This window comes from Carassius auratus, chromosome 35, assembly GCF_003368295.1.
Source record: "Carassius auratus strain Wakin chromosome 35, ASM336829v1, whole genome shotgun sequence".
NCBI classification, from domain to species: domain Eukaryota; kingdom Metazoa; phylum Chordata; class Actinopteri; order Cypriniformes; family Cyprinidae; genus Carassius; species Carassius auratus.
Genome location: NC_039277.1, coordinates 18,632,310 through 18,655,164, shown reverse-complemented (window position 1 = coordinate 18,655,164; position 22,855 = coordinate 18,632,310). Strand labels below are relative to the sequence as shown.

Here is a 22,855-nt window from a genome sequence, read left to right as displayed (position 1 = left end):
ATCATGAGATTTTGGTCAATTGTATTAAACAACAAGAAAACAAGAAAAACTAAGCACCCATATAGCAACAATAATGACCACAGAGAGTCAGGACCTCGGTTTAACGACTCATCCGAAAGATGGTGCTTTTTGTCAGTATAGTGTCCCCATCACTACACTGGGGCACTGGGAACCACACAGACCACAGGGTGAGCACCCCCTGCTGGCCTCACTAGCACCTCTTCCAGCAGCAACCTAGTTCTCCCAGGAGGTCTGCCATCCAGGTACTGACCAGGCTCAACCCTCCTTAGCTTCAGTGGGCAACCAGTCGAGGGCTGCTGATGATATCACTTGAGTAGCCTACAGTATGTCGTGATGAAAAAGAGGAAGTTGTTAAAAGTAGTCAGTTTTCTCAGTAATTGTCAGCAAATGTGTGTTTAAAGATGTAACTGATTATTTATTTGCTTTTGCTTTTAAAGCATTTAATGTTTTTAAAAGATGTTTAGCATTGAAAACATTATGCTCTAGCTACTTGTCCAAGATAAAACTTCTGTTAGCACAATTAAACTATATGGGTGAAAAAACTATTAGCACTGATTATGAACAATCTTTACTCAAAAGTAAAAATTCAAATAAGTGAATTTAATGTTTAGTGAACATTACAAAAATTATCAGTTTAAAATGTTCTATTTTGCAGTTTATTTATGAAACACTGTTTGTACATCATGCACTTTGCTTTAAGTTATCATATGATATCTGCATAACACAACAGTGACAATATAACATGTATAAGTAAAATAAAATGTTTTTGTTACGCTCACAAATGAAACCTTTAAATTATGTATATTCATATTTATTTTTCTTCATAACTTCTGCGCATAAACCACATGCCACTATTAATGAAATATCACATGCTTTTTCTAAGATGATTACAACCAAATATATATTTGGCAACAGATCATCACAAAACACTTAAAATATATTAAAGATAAAATAGGGAGAAAGAGAGAAAGAGAAACAGGAATCATGAATACAAGTTAGATGACTTGCTGAGTTTGAATTGATGACTTTTGAAAAGAAATAATGAAATAGTTTTACAATTCGATCAGAAACCTGAACGAGTTCATATCTTCACTACAGTGTGTGGGTTTGCTGTGACTGGGACTGGGTGGTTTGTGTCATTTGTGTTCCCTCCTCAGAGAAAACTCTTTCAAAAACACGTCTTAGAGAAAGTTTAGCATTGCTCTTAAAATCATGCCCCATGAAAACATACAGAATGGGGTTCAGACAGCTGTTGAAATACGCCAAAGAGACAGCCAGTGGATCCATTGCCAAAGCCACCAAGAAACTTGCTTGATCTCCGTACATTATTATCAAATCCACTATGTGATACGGCAGCCAGCACAGAAAAAATGCCACAATTACAGCCAGCATGATGCGAATCGCTCGTCCAGAGTGAAAATGTCTCCTGCCTAACTTGCGTGCGATGAATCCGTAGCATGTTGTGATGCACATGAGAGGAACCAAAAAGCCAAACACAAATCTGATGACGCTTAACCTTCTATACATTTCATAATGCTCTTCATCAACTTGATGATGCACACAGTATGTTTTATTATTTTCTGTGTAAATCTCTCTTAACATCATAAAAGGCAGACTGATAATTAAAGCCAGAATCCAGGCCCCTGCACAGGACAGTCGTGCGATGAACAAGCTGCGATGATTGTGAGCCCAAACCGGTGTGATCACCAGAGTAAACCGATCCAGACTAATCAAGTTCAAGATGAAAACGCTGGCAAACATGGTGATGAGCAGAACGAAGTGGAAAATCTTGCACGTTGTGGATCCATATGGCCAGTGTTCGCTCTTGATCACGTAGTAAAGGGTGGAAAGGCAGCACAAGAGGTCAGCAATCGCTAGATTCAGAAACCCTATTGTATTAACAGTCCTCTTCATCTTCAATCCAGCAACATACACGACAAAGGCATTTCCAGGAACACCGAGGATCAAGGTCAGGTAGAAGAAGACCAGAGAAATCACTCTCATCGGATTTTCCAAAATTAAATAATATTCCTCCATTGCAGTGATGGAGCTGAAGTGCCTGGTTTATCCTGCTAATATCACATTTTGTCAATGTAAAATCATAAATCATATTTAAAATGTTATATTAGATAAGAAACTTTTCTAGTTAAATGATTATATGATCAATGCATTTCTATTATCTGAGAAGCTAAATTATTATTACAAACATGTAAAATGCTATTTTAGCATTACTTAAAACTACAAAATAATCATATAAATAACTAGTAAGAAATCATGACTCACGTTGTGATGATTCGATTCACAATTATTCCGGTAAATGTTTTCTTATCTAATGTTCAAGACTTTATACCACTTCTTTAATTTTGTTACTTCATCATGCGTCAGCAACATTTCAAACATGGTTGAGTTGTGAAACATTATGACCAACTCTGTAAAGCTGGTTAAGCCTTCTTATCGCATAAGGGAATTCATAAATTGAAAAAAAATACTTATGTTAGAATAAAATAGCAATTTAAATAAATGAAGTAAATTCATTTACATAGCATTTTATATGTTCAATTGTTTACAGGAGGTCATAAGCATAATTTATAGTATTGTTTGTTTGTAATTTAATATTGTATTTAATATGTATTTATAGTATAGAGAGCTGGACAAGGATGGTTTACATTGGGTGATTATATAAATGATCAATCAGTTGAGATTTGCCATATAGTATTGCTTTATGTGAGTATATGTATAACAATCTTCATTTTAGATCAATATTTTTAATTCTTTATGCAAAATAGTTTGCTGGTGATTTGAGTTTGAATGGCTTTTAACAATGTGAGTCATTGAGAGATTTTCAGACATATTTTAAACCCTTTTATCCAAATCAATGCTGCCATTTTCATCACAAATAAAGAGTCCTGTTATGTCTGGTGGAGAAGTGGTGAGGAAGCTGCTTGTGTGAGAGATTAAATGTGTTGAGATGATAAACACCTCCATCTGACTAGATTAACCACTAAACAGTCACCTGCAGCAGGGGCGGATCTACCGGGGTGGCATAGGGTGGCAAATGCTACCCTAAAAGAAAGCCTTGCCACCCCTGCTGCCACCCCAGTTGGCAGCAACGAATTAAAGGTTATGGCCAATTGCAAATCTTTCGTGATTCGTGATCCCACTTCGAACTCCCGAACTGATTCAAATGATTCGCGATCCCGCTCCAAACTCTCGAACTGACTCAAATGATTCGCCGCTCCGAACTCCCAAACTGACTCAAATGATTCGCGATCCCCATAACCGACTCAAATGATTCGCGATCCCGCTACGAACTCCCGAACTGATTCAAATGATTCGCGATCCCCAAACGGACTCAATTCATTCGCAAACCCGCTTTGAACTCCCGAACTGATTCAAATGATTCGCGATCCCCAAACAGACTCAATTGATTCGCGATCCCGCTCCGAACTCCCAAATTGACTCAGATGATTCGCGATCCCCACAACTGACTCAAATGATTCGCGATCCCGCTACGAACTCCCGAACTGATTCAAATGATTCGCGATCCCGCTCCAAACTCTCGAACTGACTCAAATGATTCGCGATCCCGCTACGAACTCTCGAACTGACTCAAATGATTCGCGAACCCGCAACGAACTCCCAAATTGACTCAGATGATTCGCGATCCCCACAACTGACTCAAATGATTCGCGATCCCGCTACGAACTCCCGAACTGATTCAAATGATTCGCGATCCCGCTCCAAACTCTCGAACTGACTCAAATGATTCGCGATCCCGCTCCGAACTCCCAAATTGACTCAGATGATTCGCGATCCCCACAACTGACTCAAATGATTCGCGATCCCGCTACGAACTCCCGAACTGATTCAAATGATTCGCGATCCCGCTCCAAACTCCCGAACTGATTCAAATGATTCGCGATCCCGCTCCAAACTCTCGAACTGACTCAAATGATTCGCCGCTCCGAACTCCCAAACTGACTCAAATGATTCGCGATCCCCATAACCGACTCAAATGATTCGCGATCCCGCTACGAACTCCCGAACTGATTCAAATGATTCGCGATCCCCAAACGGACTCAATTCATTCGCGAACCCGCTTTGAACTCCCGAACTGATTCAAATGATTCGCGATCCCCAAACAGACTCAATTGATTCGCGATCCCGCTCCGAACTCCCAAATTGACTCAGATGATTCGCGATCCCCACAACTGACTCAAATTATTCGCGATCCCGCTACGAACTCCCGAACTGATTCAAATGATTCGCGATCCCCAAACAGACTCAATTGATTCGCGAATCCGCTTTGAACTCCCGAACTGACTCAAATGATTCGCGAACCCGCTCTGAACTCTGACATATAATCAGATATAAATGTAATTTAAAAAATAAATTAATAATTTTCGATTTTCAAATATTGCTCCTGTCAAACATAGTCTATTTTGCCGTCAATACTGTTGACGGTGTCCTTTATCAGATAGGCTTTATATTTATATTTTTCGGCATTATGTTTCTATTGCCTAAAGATTTGTTGTTAGGATAAATCCAGATGATACAAAATGTCCTAAAATGTCCTAAAATAGGAGAAATGAAGATGCACTGTTCCAGCATCGGAACACGGTATTTATGTGTTATATAAGCAATGTTTTAAATAAAGAGTTTGATATATTGATTCAAATTAGTTTTTGCTTTTAAGTTTTTAAAATATGTCTATCATTGAAAACATTATGCTTTCGCTTAGCTACTTGTCCTAGAGAAAACTTTGGTTAGCACAAAGAAATTACTGAGTGAAAAAAAAACTATTAGCACTGATTATGAACAATCATTACTCAGGAATAAAAATTTGAATAAGTTGATTTAATATTTAATGAACATTACAAAAATTATCCATTTCATCTATTCTATTTCACATTTTATTTATTAAACACTATTTGTACATCATGCACTTTGCTTTATATTATCATATAAAAACTGCATAACACAACGGTGAAAAAATAACAGCACAATTATAAAATGAATACAAGTTAGATGACTTGCTGAGTTTGACCTCGATGACTTTTGAAAATAAATAATGAAAAAGTTTTACAATCTCATCAGAAAACAGAATGAGTTCATATCTTCACTACAGTGAATGGGTTTGCTGTGACTGGGACTGGGTGGTTTGTGTCATTTGTGTTCCCTCCTCAGAGAAAGCTCTTTCAAAAACACGTCTTAAAGAAAGTTTAACGTTGCTTTTAAAATCCTGCCCCATGAAAGCATACATAATTGGGTTCAGACAGCTGTTGAAATACGCCAAAGAGACAGCCAGTGGATCCACTGCATAACCTACTAAAGAACTTGCTTGATCTCCATATATTAATATCAAATCCACTATGTGATACGGCAGCCAGCACAGAAAAAAGGCCACAATTACAGCCAGCATGACGCGAAACGCTCGTCCAGAGTAAAAATGTCTCCTGCCTAACTTGCGTGCGATGAATCCGTAGCATGTTGTGATGCACATGAGAGGAACCAAAAAGCCAAACACAAATCTGATGATGCTTAACCTTCTATACCTTCTTTCAGAATGCTCTTCATCAGCTTGATAATGCACACAGTATGTTTCATTATTTTCTGTGTAAATCTCTCTTGACATCATAAAAGGCAGACTGATAATTAAAGCCAGAATCCAGGCCGCTGCACAGGACAGTCGTGCGATGAACAAGCTGCGATGATTCTGAGCCCAAACCGGTGTGATCACCAGAGTAAACCGATCCAGACTAATCAAGTTCAAGGTGAAAACGCTGGCAAACATGGTGATGAGCAGAACGAAGTGGAAAATCTTGCACGATGTGGATCCGTACGGCCAGTAATCATCAAATTTGCTCCCGATCACATAGTAAAGAGTGAGAAGGCAGCACAAGAGGTCGGCAGTCGCTAGATTCAGAAACCCTACTGTATTAACAGTCCTCTTCATCTTCAATCCAGCAACATACACGACAAAGGCATTTCCAGGAACACTGAGGATCAAGGTCAGGTAGAAGAAGACCAGAGAAATCACTCTCATCGGATATTCCAAAATGTTATAATAATCCTCCATTGCAGTGATGGAGCTGAAGTACCTGGTTTATCCTGCTAATATCACATTTTGTCAATGTAAAATCATATTTAAAATAAGTTATATTTAAAGTGTAAGAAATTTTTATAGTGTTGTAAAATTATCCTAAATAAATATAAATAAATACTCCATTCACATATTTGTTTTCCCACAAGCAAATCGATAAAAAGTATCACTCTTACCTCTGTTATTTATCAGATGCAATAGGGACTTCAGTACTTCTTCCCACCAGAGTCCAGTTCAGCTCAATTGAGTCTTTGCCACTGTGGAATTCGTAAAGAAGGTTCAGGAATAAAATAAAAATAATAACTTTACTCTTAATAAATTACTTGTTTAAAACAAGTTTACGTGTCATCATAGGAAATGGTTTCACTTTATTAAAACAATAACTCATAAGCAAATAATAATAAAAGTAAATAGCTTAAAGTCTTCACCGCGAATTGTAGCGGTGTACGTGTTCCAACCATAAGATTATATATTCACAAAAACAACACGCCCTCCTTTCCAGATGCCCTTTTCGGTGAACAGACTCACCCACATGCATGCAGATGCTCATACAGGTTGCTATGGATACAGGAAGCAGCACCCTTCACCTAGTAGCAACTTCTAGTAGAACATGTTCAAATGAAGCAATTGCTGCATTTTTTTAATTAAAGCAAATTAATCCATCTTTAGTTTTAATCTTAAACATTTACAACATCTTAAACCCGTATATGTTATATATAATCACATTTTATGCATTACCATCTTTTTTAAAAGAAGTGAATGGTGTGTTTTATGAGCTTGATATATTTAAATTTTGAATACTTTTTTTCAAATGGATGAATTGCTTTAGTAGCATTATAATAACATGATTGTAACGAGGCTGACGAATCGTGAGATGTGCGGATTCATATGCAAGCTTTTATTAGACAGAGACGAGCGAACAATATCCAGAGGGCTATGCAAGAGGGGTAATCCAGTAACAAGAGCAAAAGTGTCAAAACACGATTAACAAGGCAAGGAAAGAAAAATACTAGACCATGGAAACTACAAATTGAAACAAGACTATGAAAACTAGAAACAGAGAAAAGACTATGAAAACAAGAAACTGAAACAAGACCATGAAAACTAGAAACTAAGACAAGACTAATAGAAATAACAAAGAAAGGCTTTTGTATGCAGCTATCCCTAGGCCGAAGGATATATGCAGAACAATACTCGGCAATGTGTGAGAGGAAGTCTAAGGAGCCCGGGACGTCACCTGTAGGAGAAAAAAAATAAATCCGTGGTGACGTGGTTTTGCAATCTGTCCCCTCAGTTTATAAACCGTACTCACAAATTCATAAACTGTTCCCTCGGTTTAACAAATCGTGCCCACGAATTTCCAATTTTGTAAACCGCATATTCGGTTTTTGATTTTGTACCCGCGAATTCATAATCCGTGTCCACGCTTTTGCAATCTGTTCCCACGGATTTGTAAACTGACACGCATTTGTGGCTCCGCCCCCACCGGCAGATTCATTTCTGTTTATTAAACATTATTTTTCATAGTATCCAATGAGACCATGATCAGCATTCACAAAATAGTCTTCTTTTTTTAGCGTTTATTTTACATTAATCAGCAATAGAAGACAAGGCCGCCTGTGTTTTATAGCCAAAAATAAATAAAAATAATATGTTTAATTTATATAGCGCCTTTCCCAAGCTCAAGGACGCTGAACATGGTACACCAAAGCAACAAATATTGATAGAAAGGAACAATTTCATAGAACAATTGTCCAATAGGAAAACAAAATGGACAAATACACATGTAAATTAGTGATAGTTTTGATTGAACAAATACGTTTTAAGTTTTGACTTGAATTCACTAAAATAGGTGACTGTTGTGAGTGCCAGGGTAAGTGAATTCCGAAGTTTGGGTGCAATAATGGAAAAGGACCTGCTGCCCATTGAAGATAGGCGGGACCTATCAAAATGTTGCTTCGCCGATAATAAAAATACATTGATCATATAATTTAGCTAGATTGTTGGATCTGGGGATTCTTTAGGAATGAGGTTTCCCATTCCCAATATTCCCAATCGTGTCTCATTGGGTAACTGTGACAATGAACCAGGTAAATAAAAAATTTACTTTGATGATCTTCTTGTAGAAGGGATACAGAGGAACTGGAACAAATAAGTCAAAAGACAAAGGTAGAAAGGAAAACAGGAGGTAATGTCAACTGATGGAAAAGCGGGAGATTGTTTTTATGAAAAGAAGAATAATTCAACTTATGCAAAAACAAAATGATTTGGAATTAGGAAATTATGAAAATGCTGAAAGAAATGATTGAGTTGGTTAACTTTAATTTGGAGTTCCAATCTCTCCCAAATGATAAGAGTTTTGAGATTGCAAACATCAAAACCAGAAAGGCCTTAAAAGGCAATAGTGAGATATACATTCTGTTAGATGAAAACATTAAAAGGCAATAATGAGAAATACATGCTGTTATTTGCTCAACAGTTAAAACTGCCACGTAGGTTTGCTTTTGCCAACTATATGATGATTGTGCAAGGAAGTGCATTTTGCAGTGATGTTGTAGTTTGGAAATTCTTTCTAAATGTTGTACTGGGATATGTTTTATCTTATCATAAAATAAATTATGCTATGCAGTTTAAAAATAGTTATTTACTTAGCCTACGCTCTGAAAAACTCTAGGTTGTTTTTTCAACTCAAATTCTGGGTTGAGACCACTGGGTGGGACGTTTGGTTGTTTTAACCCAAATTTGGGTTGAATATTGGTCCTGATCATAACCAAGCGGCACTGGGTTGGGAACGTGGATATGAAAGAGAGCATGCACTTCACATCAACAATGTTCTTTGCGTGAAAGAAGCAAGAAGCGAGTGAAAGACATTATGGAAATAAAAGATACAAAATGTAAAGTTATCAATCATTGTTTATGTCCGGGAGTATTTGAGGTTTCATGGAAGGTGGAAATAAAAGAGATTATATTGTAAAATATGCAGACGCGGTTTTCACCTCGGAGGTCTTAACGGCCTCTTTAATTGAATGGAATATAATGTCTGTGAGTGTCTTATGTTATATTTACATAAGATTTGACAATACCTGAACTTTTAAAGGCATTAATAGACGGTTATGGTTACGGTTACACTCATGTTAATTTGTTATCTTATTTTTCATGGTTAAACTGAATGTATGTTAGTCTACTAAAGGAAATTATTTGTGTTGTGTTAAAATTATAGGTTATTTTTTGCAGAGAGTAACCATTTTCTGGTTCATAGGGCTAATATTTTGACCCAATTTCTGTTTTTTGGGGGGTTTCTGGGTTATTTTTCAAAGAGTAACCCATGATCTGGGTCATAGGGTTGGCTTTCTCTCTCTCTCGCTCTCTCTTTAATGTATTTTTTGTTGGAGGGGTGTATTTTATGGAGTTATTATATTATCATGTCAACATAGTTTATAATATGAACAATCACACTGTGTGTTGTGTACATTGTGATAAAACAGTATCACCATTTGTAGGAGAAATAAAGTGACACACCCTCTAAACATGGATATATTAACTAAGAAATAGAAGAAATAAGTTAATATATGATATCCTTGCCCCTATAATATACAGATCAGCCTGCTAGAAATTCATGAGAAGATTAAGAATAAACACCACCTTCCCTCTCTACACCCGTAGAAGAATAACCCCGACCAATCCCCGTTCTGGAATTTTCTAACAATCGTCGTTCGAAATAACCATTGCTTCACGCAAGATCTGTTTTGGCATGTGCTTCTTTGGTTGGCCTCTTCGGGTATTCAAGGTAAGAAAGTATGTCAGTGTTGATGCAATGCAAACTTTTCTGTGTCCATGTCCCTGTTGCTTTTTTAGCACCATTTGCTGAAAAAAAAATACCATGGCTTAGTTGCTACGTTGAGACTAGCGTTAGCTGTGTTAATTCTGGTTGGCATGTAGCCCCGGCTATCGCGACAACATCTAACTAATTTAAAGTCTGTGTTAAGACAAAATATTTATGTGTTTTGAGTTTGTCAGATTAGAAGAAAGTGTTATTATGCACCCAGCTAAATTTGAATAATTAAAAATAATGATGAGTTTGTGAAATTAGGTGTCAAAATGGTTTAAATGCTTTTAAAGCCACAGACACTCTGAAAGAACTATATGCGGCGCGAAAGCCATTTCCGAACAGACTGTGGAGAATCAGCCAGTCAATCAAAATGCACACAACACAAAGCAACGCCTGAGACCGACTGATATGTAAAAATAAAAATTTGAACACATTGGCATGTTATTATAATTCAAATTTATTTTGTTTTATTGACCAGAATATTATTACTGATATTTGTCTGAGGGGGCACTTTTGATTAATTTTGAAAAAGGGCATTTGAAAATTTTACTCTTACTGCCCTTATATCATCTCTCCATACCTACATATTTTTCTTTAGTAGGGCTAAAATGTATTGGTGCAAGATTTTGGGAAAGTCACAACTTCTTCAACAGTGGGGTATGCATATCTATATAACCCTTATAGTTAAAAGATACTTGTGCTTTGTCTTTAAGCTGTTATGCATAAGAATGTTCTATAGCCGCGTTTCCACCACAGGAAATTTACCCAGGAACTAGGGACTTTGGGCTGGTACTCGGTGTGTTTGCATCACAGGAACCAGGAACTAAATAAAGTTACGGGTAAAAAAATGCCCCTCAGAAAGTCCCTGCTGGCGAGGTAGTACTTTTTCAAAGTTCTGGAACTTTGGGGGGCGGGACTTGGGCACCAAAAAACATCCTGATTGGTTGAGTTCATGCAGCATTGTGATTTCAACCACCATTTATTCGGATAATTTTCAAAATACTTCTGTTATTGTGTCATGAAAGGCAATTTTAAAAGTATTTCAGACGAGAATGTAGTTGTTTAAAACTCAAATCTGTGGTTTATTTATAAAGACAGTTTCTATTTAAAAATGTGTTTCACCGATCTCGGAGACGGTGAGCTCCACGGGATCATCGGGAGCTCAGTAATTATGTATCCACCAAGAGCAGCCTCACCTCGGCTAGACCTTCTGATAGAGTAGGGTCCGAGTCCACCTTTGTCGAGTACGAGTCAAGACCAAGTCCACAAACATCAAGTCCAAGTCCGAGTCCAAAAGGGGCCGAGTTGGACTCAAGTCCGAGTTCTTAAAGTCCGAGTCCGAGTCGAGTCCACCCGAGTCCAGAAAGTAATTAAATTAAAAAAGATTATAAATTGGTATTGTACATTTTTACATTTTATTAATATTTTAACCTTTCAACCCATTAAACCAATGGCAATATAAAAATGTAATAAAACAAATACCACTGTTACATCTAGTCATTTCCATTGAACATTTTTCTTTTATGTCAACAGAACTAGTTTCCTATCAAAAAAGGTTTCAAATGTTTTATTGTATTACAAGTGCATGAAAATACAAATGAACCTGTTTTATTATTGTATCACACTATATTGTCCTCCAGTTAAAGCTGACATTATAGTTATTTAATGCCTCTCCCCCACATTTGACAGAGGTAAAGTGCAGCCCATGAGGAGATCCTTAATGATGGCATTATGAATTTCTTGTTTTCTTGAGAGAACTTGTATCATAAAGTTGCACTGCTCGTTTGGTCAATTCTAGTCTTGCAAATCCTGCAATGCTGAGCTGTGCAGCATCTGTTGGTTGCTGCTGCTGTCTTTGGTACTCGGTTGCATCGGTTTTCGGATCATCAGTACACTGACCCGAAAACCGTTTCTTTCGGATGTGTCCGATTTGAGAACCGATGAACTGATGGATACTGCGCATGCATGTAATTTTTCAAGTATTTTGTTAAACATCGGAAAGTGTGCTAAAATAACTAAATATTTATATTTTTTTATTTTTTTAAGGTGCAACTCATTTGGCTTCCTTGTACAGTTAGTATCAGCATTTTAACACAAATTTTTAAGGAAGTTGGACAACAATTAAGACTCTAAAGACTCCATATTTAATAGAAATAAGGGATGATTTATGAAATATCTGTACTGTATTTATAGTAAATTATGACAGATTCACGAATTGAGTTTGTAGTAAACAGAACATGAACACGAGTAGAGCAGCTGATGAAACTGTACTGCTGCATGTGCTTGTTAGAGCGATTCTCGTTTTCGAGTCAAGAATTGGTTGCATCGGTTTTCGGATCATCAGTAAACTGAAACCGAAAACCCTTTTTTTTGGACGCGTCCGATTCGAGAACCGAGGAGCTGATGATACTGCGCATGCGTGAATCAGCGTGAAGCCGACTGACTCACAGCGCGTCTGAACCGAACTGATTCTTTTGGTGATTGATTCTGAACTGATTCTGTGCTATTGTTATGAGTGCGGGTAAACCGAGGGCTTGAATGAAGGGCAATCTGACAAAATGTAAGTTAATTTAATAACAAATACATCTTTGTTTGATCATGTTTGATCGACATCGCCAATGCCAGTCATTACGTCGAGCGTTGAAGAACCAATGAACCGTTTTTTTTTTCAACCCGTTTATTGAATCAAACCGTCCAAAAGAACCGGTTCGCGGAAAAGAATCGAACTTCCCATCACTAATCCACATTGATATCAAGTGAGTGATTCGTGTGTTTCGTCTGTAAGCATGAGATGATATGCTACTGCTGCCTGCCGGTGTGGTGCAGTAAAATGACATAAGGGGAGACATTCATTAATTTATCATCTCAATTTTATTCTGGTTTTATTGTTACACACGCGGACTCGACTGTACACGGAATATTTTCAGAGTCCAAAATGTTCAAGTCCGTGTCAAGTCCGAGTACAAATTCACCCGAGTGCGTGACAAGTCCGAGTTCATTCAAAATTGGACTCGAGTCCGGACTCGAGTCCGAGTCCAAGTTCGAGTACCCCAACTCTACCTTCTGATATGTGCCGCTGGCTCTGGTGTCTCTTAAGGGTGCTTTCACATTTCTAGTTCGATTCATTTGGTCCGAAGCAAGGGCAAACAAAAACACATTGTAGCATTTTTTAGCTTTTTTGGTTCCTTTTCACACCACACTGATTGCTTTGGTCCGTACCAGTTGAAACGAACCAAAATGCAGTCACATGACAACATCTACATCAATGATTGGCCATGACGTATTTCCTAAACTGCTTTTCGATTGGTCAGAATTTACGTGTGGGAAATTTCCAACATAAGACGAAAAGCCAGCAAACAACAAGGAGACAACACAACTAAACGAATGCGCGGGCTGGTTTTGTCACTGGCCAAAATCTATTACATTGTTTGTATACACCACAATATGCAAAAAATACATTTATATAATGAAGCGAGGATGCGGCTTGAAAACAACGTTCTAATACAGTGCAAACGGCGAGCGGGAATCGCTCATAACTTCAAGCGGAGGCGTGCATTAATTTTTCTCTGACATGCTTATGGTCATCTGACCAAATTTCTATGAAGTTCCGCACCTCCTCACTACTCCCAAGTTTGTCATCGAGCTGCCATGCTAAAGTGCAAACTGTCAACAAACACTTCCACATCCTATAATGCAAAACGCAGCTGACTACGGCAGCTGGTTTAGTCCAAAAATGATCAGTACTTTTTGCAGTTGGGTCTGTTCGAGGTCGGATCACATTCTCAGCACAAACGAACCGCTCCAGAGTTCGTTTGAATGCATACTGAGACCACCTCTTCAAGCAGATCTCGGTACGCTTGTTTGGTCCGCTTTTAGTCTGCACCCGAGTGCGATTGCTGCTTTCTCACCTGCCCAAACGAACCGCACCAAAGGGGGAAACGAACTCTGGTACGATTCAACCGAACTAAATGAGGCAGGTGTGAAAGCACCCTTAGTGGTTAAACATAAAAATATAATTTGTTTTGGGTAAATCTAACAGGTAATCTTTGGTCTGTATTCAATTTATCTATATGTTAAAATGAAAATAAAAAAGGCTAATTTATATAATGTTTTGTTTCATTGTAATGGCATTGTAATTATTTTTATTGTAAATGTACAGTGAGGAAAATTGCAGTAGTCAAGACGAGCTGACTGATGACTGATCAAGTACGCTGTTGTTTGCAGAATTACCGGATTTGTGTCATCGCGGACGTTGCACTCCTGGGTCATATGCACAAAGTCTGAACTACCGAGGATGGACGTCCAAAATCAGCGTACTTTGTATTGAGAAACGCGTGCAGACCTACATCACCAGTCTCTTTGCCTAATCTTCCCGGTAACTTTACACCGCAGAAAGAAACATGTCTGGTGGGAAAAAACTTCCCGATACAAATATTCCGGGTAATTTCAGTGGAAACACTGCATATGGCAAGGGTTCTGGGATTCCTTTCCTTTTGGTCAAATTTGTCTTTATGTTGAGACACATATATCCGTGCATTTACATATATCTATACAGTCATTTTATTTGCCACGCACATACTGATACCTAGAATATTGTTAACCTACAGATGCCAAAGGGGAATTAGCTCTAACACTGCTATCCACCATGGTGCCACAGGCCGTCTACAGGGTTGGGAAGAAGACTATCCTGCACTCCACTGAAGAGTCCTGGACAGCTTTCATACACCAAATGCCTTTAAGTACAACGGACCAGTTTCTCAGCATCACTCTGAGAGAGAATATTCTTAATTCTAACCATACTGTGCAGGTGGAAGAAGGCAATCCAAGTTATATGTTTCATGTGAAAGCTAAAGGGTGAATCCTGATTTTTTTTTAAAACAACAACAACTACAAGGTTCCTCACAGTTGTATTTCAGTTTTGGCCGATGCCATCCAAGGTAGCAATCTGACTAGAAAGTGAAGTTAAAGATGTTAAGTTTTATCTCTAAGTGGTTCTCAACCCACATTTTCTTGTACACATTCATGACCCACTCAAAACGAACACAACAATTAAGAACCACAGCTCATTTGGCTTCCTTGTACAGTTAGTATCAGCATTATAACACAAACAATGGTGGTCTGTTATCTTTCTTGCAATTCACCTTCTACACAATATTCATTTTCTTTTATCAATCTTTCTGTCTTTGTCTGTTTTAGGTTGGAACAAATATGGTAGAATACCTCCAGCAATCGAAGCCATTCCACTCTGTCCTGGTGCTGGGAGATCCCCAGCAATGTGTCTCTCAGGCATTTGTGATATTAGCTGGTCAGGCGATCCGTCAAAGCACACAACGTGGGGCAGTTGACATGTGCTTCAAGGCATTTTGTGTTCTTGATATCAACTACCCCAAGCAGTGTGCTCCCGCATGGGAGTTTCTGCAGCAAGTTGTGTATCAGATTGAGGGATCTGAATCAAAACCAGTCAAATTTCTTAAGACTGCCTTGCTTAATTGCAGAACTGTTTAATTGTGTTAAGATGCAGTAAATTACACAATCAATGTTTGAAAACTTTAAGCTTTAAAGGGGGGGGGGTGAAATGCTTGTTTTCACTCAATATCCTGTTAATCTTGAGTACCTATAGAGTAGTACTGCATCCTTCATAACTCCAAAAAGTATTTAGTTTTATTATATTCATAAGAGAAAGATAGTCTTTACCGATTTTTCCCGGAAAAACACGACCGGCTGGAGGTGTGACGTGTGGGCGGAGCTAAAGAATCACGAGCGCAAGTAGGCTTTTGCGTTGAGAGCGTTTGGAAGCTGTGACAGTTGTGAAGGCTGAAACTGAACGAGAGCAGCAGCAGCAACGACTCGCTCCGAGCGGGGCTCGAACCCGGGTCTCCGGCAGGGGAGGCGGACGCACTAACAAGGAGGCAGAGATATTTGAAGCAGTTTTACTCACCGCCTGTGGTTCCAACACACGATCGTGACCCTTTTTCGTTGGGATTGCATCATCCTTAAGAAATAAACGATACGCAAATCCATCGTCAAACTGGGCTTTGTTTGTAAAACAAGCATTTTAGAAATGCAGGGAACAAACACAAACACTTGCACAACTCCGTTGATGCTCTGTAAAAATAAACTCCATCCACTGGTCCCTTAATGCTGTTTTTTTTTTTTGGTAATCTGTGCAGGGTTGTCTTGCCCTGGCAACCAAAAACACACTTCTTTTGTGATATTTCGCGACGCTCTCGCTCTGATCAGTGAATTCTGTTGTGCTCTCAGTGCTCTGCTATACGGGAGCGCGCGCTCTTCCGGCAGACGCGCCCTCAGGACCCATATAAGGAAATTCCACTCCATCTAACGTCACACAGAGCCATACTCGAAAAAAAACTTTCCGAAACTTGTGACAAACCGGAAGGTTCAAACGTACAACTTAATTTTTGAAACTTTGTCCATGTTTAGCATGGGAATCCAACTCTTTAACAGTGTAAAAACCTCAGTATGCATGAAATAGCATTTCACCCCCCCTTTAAGCTCAATCCAGTTATTAAATGTTGTCCAATTTTTTCATAGGGAATGTTTGAGTTGTTTATTTGTCTGTTTTTTTTTTCTAATATTGTTATAATAGTGACACCTAAAATAAATAGGAAATTAAATAGGTCCAAGTGTGTGTGTTTTTTATAAAGAGTTTAATCTAATTTAATGCAATAGAAATGTAAAAGTGCTTGAAGTGTGTAATATAATGCAAAACAAAGTTTTATTTTCTGAAACAAGGCTGTGATGCAACAACTGTGTGATTACATGCTCATACAGTATTTGATGAAAACCATTGATGTCTGTGTTTTTCACTGCAGAACTCAAATCATATTTGGAGTTTTCTGACTTGGAGAGTCATCATTCTTGGTCTTCCTTTCTTAAAGGAATAGTTCAGTAAATGATGACCTTTTTTGGGGGGGAATTTACACCATGGAGGTTTAAGCTTACCGTAGTGCTCAACACTGTCAGACTTTCACAGTCCTTCACCACTTGAATTAAGATGATCACATTTGAACATATCCACCACAAAATCAGACTTTAGGACTGCCTTTTACTTTGAGATTGATCTTACATTTGATGCAGATTTAAAATTATAAGAAATAGTTTACAGATACTGTTTTTGAAACCAAATATTTGCATAATTACAGGAAATACTGCATCTAACAATGGTTTGGGGGGGGGGGGGGGTCGTTAATACAAAATAAAATAAAAGCATATACAACTCAACTCAACTCAACTCAAATACAGTTATCTAATAAGCATACGTCCTATTCTGTGTAGTAAACTCCTGAAACATTCCCGAAACTGCTGTCTCTTTGTACATGATATGATGATAGTTTCTCAAAATAAGTAAAATGTTCATAAAGTGACTCAGAGCAGTTCTAGAGATTTTGTTTATGTGTTCATGTACTCATATATTGAGGCGGCAGAGGTTGAAAACACTGCAAGCTTCAGTAGGCCTATGTGTAGTAAATGAAACCGCATGTCAGCCACAAGGGGCAGTAGGGGTGAACTGAGGGGAAAAAAAAAATTAGGCTGGGAATTCTCACACTCATACACCCACAACACATTCTGAAACATGTACAACCCTCTTTTTTGAATGGACATAAAAAAGGTTTAAATCTTTAGGTTGGGGACATGCAACATAATTAATAGTTCTCTCCTGAACTGCACCTTAACTTCCATTATCCATCTCATGACTTTAAAACTGAAGATTTGTATTTGACTTTTACCATGGTCTGTAAGTACAGTAACCAAGGTTTTTTTTTGGGGGGGGGGCTAGATTTTTACTACAAATTCTATGCTTAAACTACGTTCAGTGCCATACCATAGGCTACATTAGTTTTGTCTGCACTAGCTCCCCCTAAACCTATAATAAAATATGATTATTGTTTATATAGTATTTTGAGTGATTGTGAGCAATGTGCTGCTGCTAAGTAAACAAAGACAAAATTACAATAGCATATACAGATGAAACTGACCTGCACTTGAAACCCTGAACAGTAGTTTTGCTTCTCTGCTCCAGCTGTGCACTTCCACAGTCCACTCCGGTCTCTCTCACACATTGATTACTCTGAGTCTGATCCAAAGCATGTGGCAGAGGCGCGGACAGCGCGGGCCAATGCATTGCAGTCGCAGCTAATCGATTCATGATTTATTAGAGACTTATTAGAGATTATCAAATGCCAGATTCTGAAATAATCGCTTTAGTACATTCAGCATGCAATTATACAATAACAATATTAAAATAGCCGGGAATTGTCCCGGTTCTCCCGATGTCCAGTCCACGCCTGATATCCACAGACACAAAGAACATGCAGGATTCATATGTTGTCTATTTGCTGTTGATATTCACAGAAACTAGTCCATATTGCGTTTTGATTCAAGTATACTGGCCTTCTTTTGATTTATTCATCCAAAATGTGGCGTATTCCATCCACGTTAGGCTATAGGAGTTCTACTTCATATGATGGAGCTGAATTGCCAGGATTATCCTGCTAATATCACAATCTGTCAATGTAAAATCATAAATCATATTTAAAGTGTAAGAAACTTTTAAAGCTAATTAATTATATGACATACAGCCAAGTATGGTGACCCATACTCAGAATTCGTGGTCTGCATTTAACCCATCCAAAGTGCACACACACAGCAGTGAACACACACCCGGAGCAGTGGGTAGCCATTTATGCTGCGGCACCCGGGGAACAGTTGGGGGTTCAGTGCCTTGCTCAAGGTCACCTAAGTCGTGATATTGCCAGCCCATAGACTCGAACCCTTAGGGTTAGGAGTCAAACTCTCTAACCACTAGGCCACGACTTCCATTATGATTGCAACCATTCAATGTAACCCAGTGGCTCATTATACTCATTATAAACATGGTCAAATCTTTTCCACACCTCAGACTTTGCTTTAGTTGCTGGTGCAACCAAAATGTAATCGCCAGAGGCAAGCCTCCGTTTCACCTACTCAGCATACATTTTCGCATCTTTCTCGCGCTAATCAAAACACATCACATGACTGCTCATTTACCTCGCAAACCGGAGCCGACCAAACCCGCTGGGTCCCATCGGGTCTCGTCGGGTTTGGGCAAAGATCTTCAGCACTAATCTGGGGCTCATCTAGTTGTCCTGGTCTCCGCTGTCTTTCAGAGCTGTAGAGGTCCTTTCTAGGAGCTGATCCACCATCTGGTCTGGACACGTACTGGATCTGGTGGCAATGGTGACCTCGGAATAAGAGAGAAACAGACTAATATTAGCGTAGATGCCATTCTTCTAATGATGTAGCAAGTACATCGGGTGGTATGGGAAGTGTTCCTGGTTCCAGTCCAGTTTTCCAGACTGTCAGGCAATATAAAACAGTGATAAAAAATCTAATCCCTAAGTCTAATCAAGGTTGATGAGAATTATTTTAGTATAGTTTTAATAATGTCTTTCCTCTAAATGGACGGGTCTTGTTATATCTAACTTTATGACTTCATAACTTTAAGTTCCGCTGTGGGGATCTATATGGAAAATGAAGATACGGTGATAAGCTAACTAGCTATTATCGATGTCATGATCAAAGCCACAAATAACATAACTGAGGACATTTAATAGGCAGCTGTGCCAATAATAATATTATTTATTAAAACACTGCCTGTTTGTGATTAAATGTGATAAATCACAACCAATTCGTATGTATTTTAAGAGATGGCTAATTCGTATGAATTTGTATGACCTCTCTTGTACAAGTTTATATGATTTGTCTAAACCCCAGTTAGGTTAAGGGCGGGGTTAGGTGTAGGTCATTTATACAAATTCATATGAATTGTGCAACTCTGTAATATATAGCCTATATTTCTCAAATCTGAGGCACACGCTGAGTTTAGTTCACATGCAATGCAAGTGATCATGCCAGTGCCTTATTACATTGTCTGCGATTTATTTGCTTCTTATTTATTAAATACAGGCAATTGATTGATAAAACATTGATCAAAATTAAGATACAATTTATACAAAACGAAAATCTTTTAAAAAGAGTTTTCTATAACAAAACGTAATGAAGTCGTCAAAATCATGTTTTACCAAAAACAGTGTCTTCATCTTTTCTCTTGCTGCCTCCATCTCTTCCATCATCTTCTCGCCAGTTATTCAGCCAATAAAGTGTATGCCTATGTATTTCAAAATTGTGTCTAGTACTATATTAATTACAAAGGTTTAATTGGCATCTTTATTTCAAACGACCAGACCGACCGCGACCCGAATATCATAAAAAATATTTTTGGATGACTCGTAACCACGGGTATTACTTACCGGTATTGTAAGGGCCAGCATGAGGGACAAAGTTTATCTCGGTAAGTAAAACTAGGGAGAAATAGAGGAGTTATAATTGTGTTCTATGTATTTAAGATAACTATCAAACGCGTGCTAGTGAGAGATTTCCTGTTTGTCATTTGCAACCACCGTTTTTAAGACACAATAAAGTCTTAAAAAATCACAAGCAGGTTATAACTGGTGTGTTTTATGTCATAGATCAAAACATGAAAATATTTAGAGGCTTTTTTTTTTATTAACTTTTTTAACAACACCCGTAACACACACCAGTAACAAAAAGCAGTATATACACATATTGATGTCTTCGCATCGTTACAACTTAGCATATCTCAATTTGTACAGGACTCACATCCACAAGACTCAGACGAAACCATCAGTTCATAGCAGTGAATGAAGATGTATCATATCGATCACAAGTGCAGTATGGAGTACCTCAAGGATCAGTACTAGGGCCGCTACTCTTCACGCTTTATATGTTACCCTTGGGAGGTATCATCAGGAAACATGGTGTAAGCTTTCACTGTTATGCTGATGATACTAAGCTCTATATTTCCTCGCAGCCCGGTGAAACACACCAATAATGGAATGCATAGTCGATATAAAAAATTGGATGACGAGTAATTTCTTACTGCTAAATTCAGAAAAAAACAGAGGTGTTAATTATAGGACCTAAAAACTCTGCTTTTAATAACCTGGAACACTGTCTAAGACTTGATGGTTGCTCTGTTTTTTAGGCTGCATTAATTAGGTAAACCGGAACCGGGAACACTTCCCTTAACACCCGATGTACTTTCTACATCATTAGAAGAATGACATCTACGCTAATATTCATCTGTTTCTCTCTTATTCCGAGGTCAACGTGGCCACCAGATCCAGTCTGTATCCAGATCAGAGGGTCACTGCAGTTGCCCGGATCCAGTACGTATCCAGACCAGATGGTGGATCAGCACCTAGAAAGGACCTCTACTGCCCTGAAAGACAGCGGAGACCAGGACAACTAGAGCCCCAGATACAGATCCCCTGTTAAGACCTTGTCTCAGAGGAGCACCAGGACAAGACCACAGGAAACAGATGATTCTTCTGCACAATCTGACTTTGCTGCAGCCTGGAATTGAACTACTGGTTTCATCTGGTCAGAGGAGAACTGGCCCCCTAACTGAGCCTGGTTTCTCCCAAGGTTTTTTTCTCCATTCTGTCACCGATGGACTTTCGGTTCCTTGCCGATGTCGCCTCTGGCTTGCTTAGTTTGGTCACTTCATCTACAGCGAGATCATTGACTTGATTGCAAATAAATGCACAGACACTATTTAAACTGAACAGAGATGACATCACTGAATTCAATGATGAACTGCCTTTAACTATCATTTTGCATTATTGAGACACTGTTTTCCAAATGAATGTTGTTCAGTGCTTTGACGCAATGTATTTTGTTTAAAGCGCTATATAAATAAAGGTTATTGATTGATTGATTGAAGACTAATGAATTAAAACACACAAAAAACAAACAAAAAAACAAATAATAATAATAATAATATAAAAATAAAAAACACATACAAACTATTAAGGCCTCCTAATAAAGATACATCCTATACTCTCACATATCTTCAATTGTCTCCTTAAACATGTCACTATCTTCCTTCTCTATGAAGGATCTAAAGGGATTCCAGACATCTTTAAAAGTCTTACCCTTTCCTTTAATAATATATGTTATTTCTCCATTGACATATTCAGTACCATCTCCCTGAGGCACCTTTTTATGTTGAGTGATTCTAGATTTTACCATTGTAATGCAATGAGGCGTTTAGCTTGTAAGATACACATAGAAATAAAGATACATTCCTTTGACTTAAGCTTAGGATACAAATGCATTAGAAAAATCCTTGGTTCAAAAGGGAGACTCACATTTATTATTTTACCAATCATATTATGCACTACTTTCCAGAATTTCGATATTTCTTCACATTCCCATATACAATGGAAATAGGTGCCTTTACAAACATTACACTTGGGACATGTATCTGGTATATTTTCATTAAATTTGTTTGATAATACTGGAGTTATGTATACTCGCATAAGCCAATTATATTGTAACAACTTTAATCTTGTATTGACTGTTTGTACTTGAGCATCTTAACAAATCTCACTCCATCTGGTGTGATCTCCTCGTTAAGATCCTTACTCCATGCTCCTAAACGAGAGCTAGAAGACTCCAGGAGCCCTCTACCAACATATTATACAGAAGTGAAATCCGACCTTTATCATGACAATCTTTGGTGACTACTCTTTCCAAAACTGATAATGGTGGTATATTTCCAGTACTTTTTTTAAATGAAACTTTTTATCTGTAAGTACCTAAAAAAATGACTTTTAGGTATATCAAATGTATTACTCAATTCTTGAAATGACATAAGATTGTCTTCCTTATATAAATCTTTTATACTTTTAATACCTTTTTCTGCCCATGTCTTAAAACCTACATCTACTTTTCCGGGACTAAATTTAAGATTTCCCCATATTGGACAGTAGCGAGATATCTCACTTGTATAGGAGATAATTTAGAGGCTTTGTTAA

At 38.1% G+C, this 22,855-nt stretch overlaps 2 protein-coding genes across 3 annotated transcripts; both read right to left on the bottom strand.

Annotated features, from left to right (window-relative positions):
* Positions 1-1,103: 1,103 nt before the first annotated feature.
* On the bottom strand, positions 1,104-2,325 carry LOC113054880 (C3a anaphylatoxin chemotactic receptor-like). The gene is made up of 2 exons (XM_026220659.1): positions 2,305-2,325; positions 1,104-2,090 (listed from the first exon to the last, which is right to left on the bottom strand). The coding sequence occupies exon 2, from the start codon at positions 2,056-2,058 to the stop codon at positions 1,114-1,116; it is 945 nt and encodes a 314-aa protein (XP_026076444.1). The 5' UTR covers positions 2,059-2,090; positions 2,305-2,325; the 3' UTR covers positions 1,104-1,113.
* Positions 2,326-4,934: 2,609 nt separating this feature from the next.
* LOC113054879 (C3a anaphylatoxin chemotactic receptor-like) lies at positions 4,935-6,544 on the bottom strand. Of its 2 annotated transcripts, none has more exons than XM_026220657.1 (2): positions 6,301-6,544; positions 4,935-6,135 (listed from the first exon to the last, which is right to left on the bottom strand). In XM_026220657.1, exon 2 carries the CDS (start codon positions 6,098-6,100, stop codon positions 5,144-5,146), a length of 957 nt encoding a protein of 318 aa, XP_026076442.1. In that variant the 5' UTR covers positions 6,101-6,135; positions 6,301-6,544; the 3' UTR covers positions 4,935-5,143. The 2 variants fall into 2 exon arrangements, with proteins under 2 accessions (XP_026076442.1, XP_026076443.1); XM_026220658.1 differs by having other exon boundaries at positions 4,935-6,132.
* Positions 6,545-22,855: the final 16,311 nt, after the last annotated feature.